Source organism: Punica granatum, chromosome 1 (genome assembly GCF_007655135.1).
Source record: "Punica granatum isolate Tunisia-2019 chromosome 1, ASM765513v2, whole genome shotgun sequence".
In the NCBI taxonomy this organism is placed as follows: Eukaryota; Viridiplantae; Streptophyta; class Magnoliopsida; order Myrtales; family Lythraceae; genus Punica; species Punica granatum.
Window position 1 is genome coordinate 44281048 of NC_045127.1, and position 12061 is coordinate 44293108.

A 12061-nucleotide genomic window follows, 5' to 3' on the forward strand; every position below is an offset into this window, starting at 1 on the left:
ACATAACTTGCTTGATGTTCAACTACCCGATTACTACCAGTCTAGCATTTGCCAGGTAGTTCGGTCGGATACATAAGGATCTACACACTTGTGTTTGGTCCCGAAAGGAAGGAGTGCACGGAGTAGATGATTTCATGCGAGAGATTGTGCCAAAATAAGCCTATATACATAATTTTGTCAGACACCAAGTAGTTCATACAGAGGAGAGGTTCTCTGTTTTCACATTCCAGCCAAAGACCAACACACAATCAATCCGGAAAAATTACATGAAAGAGATTCGAACCCATGGATGAGAAAATTTTTGGGCATGGCCGGTTAATTTACAGCATACTGTCTGTCCTAGCAGGCAGCCGGCGGAAGAAGTTAAACGGAACTGAGGGCATCTTTCTCCTGAACCTTGGGTGCCTCATCGTGTAAACCCCAGCCACGAGTGCCAGGAGCTGGAAAGGTGTGATGTAAAGCACAATTGCAGCCACAAGACAAAAGATCAAAAATATGAATGAGGCCCGGGTGTCCCGCCAGCTAAGCAGCGCCTGGATTCGCTCCCCCTGGCTTGCCACATCACCCACCACCGACTGTATCCTCCCCGCTACGCTCCTTAACCTGTCATACCTCATCCTGACAATCTCAGGGCTCCGAGTGGTTGGGAAAGTGTCAAACTCCTCATCAAGCTCATCAGGATGAACAGCCTCCGCATAAGAGAGCCTCGTGTTCATGTGGGGAGGGTACCGTGGTCGGTAGTAATAGTTCCAAATCCCAATCACGAACATGTAGAGGAAAGCAGTGGGTAAAATCAACTCTGGGAAGTAAATAAGCATGGCAAAGAGAACATGTACGAGGACCGTCGTGACTGGGTTCTTCCACATGCAGACCTCCCCAAACCACTTATTCATCGCTAATAATCCTGAGAAGACCGACATAAGCCGGAAGAAGTTTGCCTTGCTCCGCCTCATGCTCCACAGGTGCGAGTGCACATCAGACATGTACTCAATTACCTCCTTCTTGAGTGGTGGCTCAGCTCGTGTGAGGCGTGCTGCCACTATGCTGACAGCGTGGTGGCGCAATGAGTCCTGCTGTATCACAGTTAGCGGCCGAACGTAATGCATCTTTGGCAGGAGTGGCCTAGCATAGAGGTACATCATATTTAGCATAGATGTACATGAGAATCGTATCGCCAAGTGTAACTCGCCCATCTTCTTGACTCCTGATGGATGGAGGACTAATAACGGGTAAGAGTGAGTGTAGACTCGGCCTGTTTCGAGGGTGGATATCCGGATTCGAACCTTCCCGATCTTTGCATCCCTGCTCCCGTTAGACCCACCAATTAGTCCATTGTCAAAGACTCCCACAGTAAGGACAGTGGCGGGGTCATAGACCTCCCATGTATACTGCTCATTGTACTTGGGACTCAGGCTGTTGATGATCGTCCGAGTGCGAACCCATTTGTGGCCGTACTTTGCAACGCAGTAAGTATCCGACGTGCCCTTCCCATCTCTTGTTTTCATAGGATGGAGTCCATCGGCATTGAGAATCCCAAGCTCGAGCACGCCAATGGAGGGCTTCCACAACTGCCTAGCGGTGGGGCGGAGATCACTGCTATAGTAAGTTGACTCATCAAGGACATGATACCCTCCTTCAAGGCAAACTCTGAGGTGAAGCCGACTGAAAAATTTATCCTTCTTCAATTTCTCCCCATCCATGGCAGCAGCAGTTGACTTCTCCATGTTGTACCACCGGCCTCTGAGGATCTTATCATCAACCCGCTTATCAACTGTGCTCAGAGGTATGATGACTTTACCAATAGTTTCATCCTTGTTGGGGCCAGCACGGTCTTCTACCGAGAGGATCAGGTGGTCCTCGAATGGATCAGCTGCAACAAACATCATCTCTTCATTCCACATTGGATTCATGTTGCGGGCCTGCACAGTTTTCGTCCGGAACACCTGGTTTCCGATTTGCACCTGAAGCAGAAAGGGGCATGCACTTAAGTTTTTGTACTTTATGATATAATGTCAATGATAAATATGCAGCAGCCAAAAAAAAAAAGTGCGACAGTTTTCTATGTCCAGGTCGTTATTAATACCTTCACGTACGCATCAGGGAACCGATTCTTGTCCGACGAGACCAAGTCCTGAGCCTCAATCACATTGACCCGCAAATACCATAACCTTGGCGAGTGGTAAACTTTTGATCGAATATGTGTCTGACTAGAGGGAGGCACATCATCTGTCACGGCAGCATCAGAATGCCAAGCATCAGGAAATGCTTCATCGGCCTGGGTCCCAATCCAGACTGCGAGCATGAGCTCTCCTCCTTTTTTCTTGTCCCTATTTTTGTCTTCAAGCCGATACCATTCTGGAGCCAGTGGACTATCAGGTGGGACGCGTGTGGGAACCTCGTGGAGATCAAAACGGACACGCCCAACAAACTCGTCGAGTACGAGGTCCTTGTCCCGAAGCACCACCTCCAGCTCTGACGCCTGCATCCTGTCTTTTGCAAAGGCAAACACCTCATTCCACTCGGGGTTCTTATTCTTCTCAAAGTACTTGGTCCTTCCCTTGTAATTCCCAATCTTAACTTCCACATACGGGTCGAGGCTCCCTGTGACATCCTTACTAGGGAGATCACGGGCCTTCACAACCCGAACAAACAGGTATTGCATCTTCTCGACGAGATCGTATGTGCTTGTGGGCCTATCACCTGGTATGACCCGCCCTCCTACAATTTGGCCTCCTCCGAGATATGGGCTTGTTTCCTTCAAGGCATAATCTGCAGGCTGCATTGAGGGGCCTGAATAAAGAACTCTCGGGCCCTGAGGGCCACCTCTCATCTCGTAAGCCCCATAGTTCGTCTTTGGCGGGCCTGCCATTTGAGGAGGAACTGTCATTTGAGGAGGAACAGCCTGACGCTGCTGCGAGTCTGGGTTAGGGAGGTGATGGAACGTGCGCCTCTGCCTCAATCCCGACTTGTCACCAGAAAAAGCATCCGACATCGAGTCCAGAGTTTGCTCGAGTGAAGCTTGAGCTTGTTGATCAGCCGGCATGTTCGAGTCCATTGCGGGAAGCGGGTTCGAGGTCCTTATATGAGGATCGTTTGTCACAAAGACTTTCAAACCAAGCTCTCCTCTCGCTCGCGACCAAATGGCAGGTTTTTCCAAAGGGTAATGGAGAAGAACAGCGTCCGAGAAGGGAACAAAAGATGTCCCAGTTAGGGAAACCTTTCCGATACATGTCTTCTTGTTGTTGGACTTAGTATGGTGGTAGACATGGGCATCAAGGGTGAGCTCCGAAAGTTTATGAGGATCGGAGATATTGAAGTAGAAGCTCTCGTTCCAAACAGGGTTCACGTCTTTTTCCTTTGTCGTGGTTCGGAACTTTTGGTTGTCGAAGTGGATTTCCACGAAAGCATTTGATGCCCCCTGCCCATCTTTGGCAAGAAGGTCGTGAGCACCCACGACCTCAACACCGAGCTTGAAATGAGACATACAGGCAACCGGAGAGATTTGTCAAGTAACTTCAGCACTAACCACACCTACACTGAAACAAAGACATAACAAGTTTAACGAACATATTTGATTTTAAGCTCTAAATGGACTACCTCGAATGCCATAATCATTAACAAAATCAAACAAACAAGAGATATTGTCATGTCTATGAAACCACATATCCGAACGGAGAGCAAGCACAACTTGATTGACTTGATTTAGATAGTCAAGAATATAGCTGAAGTGAAGAACATCATAGAAGAAGTTAATCAGAAAAATCCCATCTTTTCTTCTTTTCCCATCCTTTCTAACTGTGCCAAATCAAATTGGCCATAAATTATACAGAACAGAAAAAAAAAAAACTCAAAAACCAAGAAGAGAGAGGGGGAAAAAAAAAGAGAGATGGGGAAAATCGTCTAATTCAAAGCATACCAAAAGCAAGGCCAAGAGAATATTCAGTATTCAAGCAGTTCCCACTTTCCCTGCGAGAATACTTGAGAAAGGGGGAAAGAATCGAAAGGGTTAAATGCAAAGAGCAGACAGCCGCCCGCTTTCTCGTAGATTCCGAATAAAATCAGACAATCGCCATAAAGGGTGGCGCAGAATCTACGGTATCTTCCTCGATCAGCGATCCTCGCTTCAACAGAACAACCCCAACCGTACACATGGAAAAAAAAAAACAGAGCAAAGCAGAACACAGTGGCACAGCCCTCAACCCAGCCGAGGCCAAAAAAGAAAATCACCTTTACCGAAGCCCGAAAGCTTGCTCGAGCCGTGGTCCTCGGGGAGGAGGTTAAGAAGAAGAAGAGGATGAAACAAGGAGTTGGGGTTGGGATGTGGTGATGGAATTGAACTGTGAGTGATTGAGGGAAAAACAGAGACTTGTAAAACAAAGGGGGATGAGAAGGGAGGAAGGGCCAAGGACGTTTCTTGGATGGTTCAGAGGAAGAGAGAGAGAGAGAAAGGTCTACCACGAAAACGAGTTCTTATTCTTTGTTTTTATATTTTTCTAAAACGGGCTGCGAATGGAAACGTTTGAAAACGAGTTTTCTCTTTTTAATAAAGGACTGAAAACGAGTTTCTAATTGGTGGGCGAGGAAGGAGAAGGGGAGGATGATGATGAAGCAGTGGACTGGAGAGAGGAAGGAAGTTGGTTCCTTTCTACTGTTTGCTGTCTGCTCTCCGTTTGTCCGTTTCTAACACTGCCGAATATCTCCGTCCTCCCCATCTGAATTTGTTTATTATTTAATCTTTATTTTTTGATATTGATAAAATAAAATAAAATATTTAAAATATTAAAGTAATTTAATTATCTGGTTACTCTTTAAAAATCGTTTTTGTTTCAAAAAAAGTTGAAGAGGTCCATTTCGTTAAAATTATTAATCTTATCTTCTACATAAGTGAAGCTCATGGCCTAATAGGCTAATACAAGACTAGCCAAAGTTGATAAAGCGGTATGAAAAATTCACTAGCGAAGATTGAACTCGATCACCCATCATTTTTAGATGGTGACTTGTGCCACTGCGCCAAGTTTTATTCATATTAAATTTATATTATATATATATATGTGTGTGTGTGAATGTGAAAATTTGATTTTGCACAGCTTTTTTAAAATTTAAAATTTATTTTTATATAAATAATTAGAAGTTGTCAATTTTCAATTGGAATTTTCTTTTAAAAAAAGGTAACATAAATAATTTAAAAATCAGAAAACCCATTACGGGTTACCTCCAAAATCTGATCAATTTTCTCCTCTACTGCTTTTTTTTTAACCGTCTACCCTTTTAAATGAAATAGGATATAACAACAAATAATAAATTTGAGCAGAGATGTAAAACCTGAGGTTATAATAATAATTGGGAAACAAAAGCAACTCATGTTTTTTTTAATCATAATGAAAGTTTATGGGCCTATTATAAAGATAAAAAAATAAAATAAAAAATAGGAACACAAAAATCTCATTGATAAGAATCGACTTCGGAAACTCTTGGTTATGTGTCCCACTGCAGTGAGATCCATGCCTTAAAGTCAAAGCAACTCATGTTTAAATTGGCCAAAAGCTAGAAGGCAGTTATATTTCAGATTTTTGCAACAAAGGAAAAAAAAAGCGAATCTATTGCTTATATTATTGTATCATAAATCCATCTATATTTTTTTATAAGTAAAATGGTGGATAGCAGTGATGACAACATTGCCGTCTTTCACTACGCAATGTTCGAACTCTTGTATTCAATCGCGAACATATCAGATGAATTGAACGACTAGCGCAAGTATTGGCCCCGTTAGTGTATGGGCCTAGTATAGTTCATAGAAGTTGGAGATGACCCCATGCCCAAGTCAAATAGCCCACCCTAGCATATGTCCATGGAGGATTCGAACTCGAGACTTGGGGGTCTCCAAATCATATGGGAGTGAGTTTAAAACCACTAAGTCATCACCCTGATAGTATTCGCTCCATCTATATCTATATATATGTAATTGTATCCCTTGCAATAAATATGATTAGATAAGTAAATTTTTAATGATATGTGGGCAGAAAGGTTAATATATATGAAATAAATTAGGTCAAAATGTAAATGTCTATTGAAATAGGATTTAAAGGGTCAATATTTAAATTAAATACTGACATCTTTGTCAAATTGAAATTAAATTAGTAATGAAATTTTATTTGAATTAATTTATGTAGGTATCTTCGCCCTCATTCTAGAAAATTTTATTTGTAACAAATTAATTTTTAATTGCTAGGCTAATTGTACAATTTATAAACTAACTAAAACTTATTATTACAAAGTTAAATTTATTATTAGACTATTGCAATACAAATCTCCTATTTTTTAAATTTAACTTAATTATTGCAAATAAAATTTATATTACGTATAACAAATTAATTATTTTATGTGCATTAAGTTACGATTATCTGTACTTTGGATTTCGTATAAACTTTACTTGAATTAATCTATGTAGGTATTTTTGTCCTCAATCTGGAAAATATTATTTGCAAAAAATTAATTTTCAAGTAATAGGTTAACTGTACAATTTATATAATTGAATTAAAATTTATAAGTAAAAAGTTCAAAATATTATTAATATATTGCAATACAAAGCTCCTATCATTTTAAATTTATGTTGAAATATTTATTGTAACAAATAAAATTTATGTTGTATATAACAAATTAATTATTTATGCTCATAAAGCAACAATAAAATTATGTGTACATTATATCCTACATAGTTTTTGAAAACTACTTTATTTAAAATGAAACTATAATTAAATTTGAAAAACATAAAAAATTATTGGAAAATAAAATTATAATCACATTTAAAGCAAAAAGTTCAACAAATCTCTGTAGAAAAATTACCCGTGCGAGACACGGGTGAAAGAAGACTAGTATATATATAATTGTATCCATCCTAATAAATAGAGGTAGAATCTTAAATATGTTAATTAATTAATATGCAATATAGATTTTAAATCACAATAATAATAATTATTATTATTATAAAGAAATAAATATATCCAATGTACGGGTTCAATAGCCTAGTATGCAAATAAAAGATTTTGAGTTTTGTAACTGAAACTTTCCGTGCCTATTTCATTTTTCTATCTATTTATTAGACTTATGAACCTCTTTTATTAAAAAAAAAAGACACTAAGTATACCTGTTGATAAATATATTTGAATCAAAATAATGTGATGACCTCCATTGACTTAGATTTCTTCATCATATCAATCTGAATCTAGTTTAATAAAACCTAATCTGCATCTTAGATTTTTTGATGAATTTCTTGTTTTATTAGTTAGACAATGCAATAATAATGTTTATGACCTAATGATGTTTGGTGGAGGGTCAACATGGAATAAACCTTTTCATTTTCTTTTTTTTTAAGCTGAAATTTTTATTTTCTACTAAAGAACGCGTAAAATGCTGGACCTAGGAGAATATATTATATATCATCACAGTGTGGAAGAAGAATGGAAAAGAAGGTTGGCCTCAAAATCAGATATATATTGCACAAGTGGATCACGGGGCCACATGATATGACTCTTTATGGTCAGTACATTATTTCTTCGTTTCTCATTGTTCATGTGCTTGAATTGAGGGGACGGGGTCCCAGTGAAGTGAATATGAAGGTAAATGTTAACATTAAAAGCGGAGCGAAATCACGAATTTATAGTACATTAAAGAGCCGCATATTTATTTATTTTAATGAAAAGTTGAACAGTTGAGGAATGGCTGGCTTTTGTCAACCCCACATTATAATCTATGAGAATCACTTCTCATAAAGAAAAAAACTTCTCTCTCCTAAATTGAGAGCCTCTCTCTCCCTACTCTTTCCTTGATTGAAAGCATCTCCATCTCCATCTTCTCCTTCATCTCCTTCTCCTGCTACTCTTTTGCTCTGATTCTTCACCTGATCACTTGACAACCTACAACATTCAAGCAACAACAAACAACATTAAGTTCGTGCATTCAATCCAGTAACAACCATCACAGAAGATCTCTCAGTCTGTATCTCCTATTCGCCACAAATCTTATCATTGATCTCCAGCCCTGCAGTTCTTTTACTTCATTCAATATGCCCAACTGCCCCTCCTTACCCCCTTCAGCTCTCCAACATCCGACAACAACCAATCCAATCAACCTTACTTCCACACCAACACTCTGCATGAATGTTAATGGCACTAAACACCCTTTTAAGCACCCCTTCTCCTCCGCTAACACATCCTCAGCACTACACTGCTAACCAGAGAAATAAACCAAAATTACAATCTTACCCATCAACCAGTCCCCAGCCTCCCCTCCAACCGCATGACACCATACCACCAATGGACCCTACTGATTTCGACACCTCCCTTGCTGAAATGTTCGACTCTCAAGTGTCCATGACACATGGCCAAGCCATCCTAGACCTCCCAACCAACGAAGTGGAGATACAAGACCAAATCTCATTAATCCTACTCATCAAACCCTTCGGTTTTAAGCCCCCACCTCTAAAAAGCGTCATCCCCCGCCTGCTACAAGCTTGGAACATAAAGAAGGGCGTCACCATTACACCAAAAAAATACACCAATGACATTCTCATTTGCCTCTTCAAGGACAAAAGAGACATGCTCTACGTTGAAAAGGACCGAGTTTGGTCGGTCCAAGGGGCTCATATGATGATTACTTGCTGGGATTGAGCAATATCGCTGGAAGAAATTGAATTTGACGCTATCTCATTCTGAATACAAATTAGAGGCATTCCACCTGAATTGCAATCCAAGGAAAACATCATAAAGCTAGCACAAAGAGTAGGGAAGGTGTTGTAAATAGATTGGAAGGACTCAGAGACGCTTCCGAAGTGCTACGTCACACCAAGGGCGCTTGTTAAGGTCCCAATTACACAGCCACTATACCCTGGGCTCCTAATCAGAAGGAAAAACAGTGTGGCTACTTGGGTGTTCTTCAAATACGAACACCTAAAAACCTTCTGTTACGACTGCGGAACAATTGGTCACAACCAAGCCCACTGTACGTCGGAAGCTCCAGTGACTCTCGATCTCTATGGCCCATGGTTGCAATTCGACCTCCAGGCAGACCTCCTACCACCGCAGCTAGCCAAGGAACCCACTGCTACCCCATCGTCGCCAATGCCAAAGCCGATCTCGGCTACCTACAAACCCGAATTTGAAACTCCTACCTAAGGTCGGCTCCATGGTGCTACTACCCAAAAAATAGAGTGGAGGTTCAATCAGACATCATCGACTGAAGAATAGAAGGAATTGACAACACGAACTTAATTGTGGCGGTAGGTGGTATAATCTTTAACATTATGACCGTTGGAGGAGTAGATAGCCCATCTGCCACTGAGGATAGTTTTTTTGTGTATGGCTAATCTGGGGAGCAAGGGGAAGAAGGTTATTAGGAGAAGAAGCGGATCGTGGGCTCTGCAAATCGATACCATGTATTCAGGAATCGTGGATTAGCAAGCTCAGGTGGAGGCCCAATACCGACAAGAGAACAGCCCATTCCGAAGCCATAATCCACAACCGACCAGCCCATATCAAAACCCTAGCCCACACATGTCCTCAGCTAGTCAAGTTGCCACCGGCCCACACACTTTCACGGCTACCCATTTTGCTCCTAGCCCATTTCGAACAGCTAGCCCACTTGATAGCCGACCCAAGGGCCGCGGCTCCAGCAAGCAATCCGGCCAAACAGTCACAGCCGATTCTAAATCCACCGAGGAGATCGTAATCACATTTCCAAAAAGGAAAGGAAAATTCGAGATGACGATAGAAGATTTCCTTAAATTCTCGGCGCCCTACTCCAATACCATTAACAAAATAGCTAAAACTATCGGAGAACCATGGAAGGGAGATTGAAATCAATACAAATGATGAACCCTCGGATAGGAAGTGGCCACGGTGACTAATGGCTTGTAATACAATATGGTATACACTGGTAACAGATGGAAGAGCAGATGGAACCCTAACAGATGATGACTGATTATTACGAGGAGGAGGGGAAACAAGAATCCAACACCGATGATATCCAAATGGCCGAGGAGGCGGGCCTTATCAAGCCTCCAGAGCAGCCATGGGTCTACTCGCATGGAATTGTCGGGGTATATGGGGAGAACCGACAGTTCGAGCTCTGCGCCTCCTCGTACAGAAGCATAGACTTAGTATGATCTTTCTATCCGAAACTAAAGCTTCATCCAGCCACTGCGACAAAATAGCAAAGCGTTGCAACCTCGATGTCATTTTCTCGGTAGACTCCTGAAATACAGCAGGATGTTTGTGCTTACTCTGGAATACTGAGCTTAAGGTAACAATTCTCAAATTTCTTTATACTACATTCATGCTATTGTTGAACACCATGTCCTGCCAGCCCCTTGGATTCTTACAGCTATTTATGGACCACCTTATTTGCATGAAAAACCACGTTTTTGGTCCAAACTAGTTGAACTTGCTGATTCTATTGATCGACCTTGGCTGTTAATAGGGGATTTTAGTGAAATATGTGTTGCATCTGATAAGATAAGAGGTCGTAACTTTGCTTCATCTTCACGATCCTTCCTTGACACTTTGCTAAACCATATTGGTTTCACTGGAAATCCTTTTACCTGGCATAATAAAAGATTAGGCCTAGCTTTCATAAAACAAAGATTAGACAGAACCGTTGCTAATAATGAATTGAGAACTGTATTTCCAAGAGCGGTGGTCTTTCACCTCCCGCAAATTCGCTTTGACCATAATCCTATTCTATTAAAGTTTTAGATGGATTCCTATGTCAAACCTAGACCCTTCTGTTTCGAGGAAGCTTGGACCAGAGACAAAATGCTTGTAATAGAATAGTGCATGGCTTAAAAGCGTACCAACTCTCTTCCAAAATCAAAACAATAAAGAAAGACCTCAAAAAATGGAACAAAGAGGTGTTTGGTCTTTGCGACACTAACATTGCTGGAATCATGGAACGAATTGAGCAAATCCAAGCTTAGCGCCCAACGCCGGAAACCAAAGAACAAGAAGAAAAACTCATGGCCAAATTAGAAGAAAATATCATCAGGAAAGATGTTATTTGGGGCAGAAATCGAGGGAACTCTGACTGAAAGAAGGGGACAAAAATTCTAAGGGTCCGTTTGGTTTCGGAGTTTGATTTTAGAATCGTGATTTTGATTTTAACTCTACCCACTACACAACAAAAACACACGTTTCCCAAGTCAAATTTATAATATCATCTCATTTTTCCTTTTCCACAATCAAAATCAAAGTTACTTTAAGTCTGAAACCAAACGCACTCTAAATTCTTCTATCTCTCAACTATCGTCCGACGCAAAACTAATCATATTGCAGCCATTAAGGACAATAAGGGGGTGTGGAGACAAGACCACAAAGGAATATACAACTATTTCCTAAGTAACTTCCAAGAGCTCTTCCATACCTCACATCCAACAATTCCCGTTGATTTAGAAAGACTCATAAACGCCACCATAACCTAGGAAGAGAATCAAGGCCTAACTCAAATTCCAGACGACAAGGAAATTCTCATCGCCTTAAACTTTATCCCAAATTTCAAAGTACTAGGACCTGACGGAATTCATTCCCTGTTCCACAAGCACTATAGGGAAACAGTGAAACCACTCATCCTATTAGCTGTTAAGAACTTCTTTAGATCGTGCCACATTCTCAGGGAATGGAACAACACATTTATTTGCCTCACATCGAAATGCCAAGGAGCTTCCACCTTCAAAGACTTCAGACCCATCAGTAGATACAATGCAAGCTATAAAGTTATCTCCAAGACAATTGCAAATAGACTCAAACCACTGCTCCACAAAATCATCTCCCGGAACCAGACCGCATTTATAGAAGGAAGATGGATAAATGGGAATGGACTACTTGCCTAAGAGATCCTGCACACGATGAGGAAAACGAAGGCACGAAAGAAATGGATAGGAATGAAAATCGACTTTATGAAAGCTTTCGACAAGTTGGAATGGATCATCATTATCAAGATTCTGGACAGACTAGTATTCCATCCAACATTCATATCGTGGATCTACCAATGTATCTCGACATCCTCCTTTTCT

General features: G+C 40.9%; 1 protein-coding gene across 2 annotated transcripts; it reads right to left on the bottom strand.

The window, feature by feature from the left end:
• Positions 1-144: 144 nt before the first annotated feature.
• Positions 145-4474, bottom strand: LOC116200137 (FT-interacting protein 3-like). 2 transcript variants are annotated; one of them, XM_031530864.1, is made up of 3 exons: positions 4228-4474; positions 2084-3531; positions 145-1961 (listed from the first exon to the last, which is right to left on the bottom strand). In XM_031530864.1, the coding sequence occupies exons 2-3, from the start codon at positions 3482-3484 to the stop codon at positions 321-323; spliced, it is 3042 nt and encodes a 1013-aa protein (XP_031386724.1). In that variant the 5' UTR covers positions 3485-3531; positions 4228-4474; the 3' UTR covers positions 145-320. The 2 variants fall into 2 exon arrangements, with proteins under 2 accessions (XP_031386724.1, XP_031386717.1); XM_031530857.1 differs by having other exon boundaries at positions 2084-3536.
• Between the last annotated feature and the right edge of the window lie 7587 nt (positions 4475-12061).

Coding starts and splice junctions, on each gene's coding strand:
- LOC116200137 (XM_031530864.1), bottom strand. CDS start 3,484: ATGTCTCATTTCAAGCTCGGTGTTGAGGTCGTGGGTGCTCACGACCTT. Junction 1,962..2,083: donor TCCCTGATGCGTACGTGAAG/GTATTAATAACG, acceptor TTTCTGCTTCAG/GTGCAAATCGGAAACCAGGT.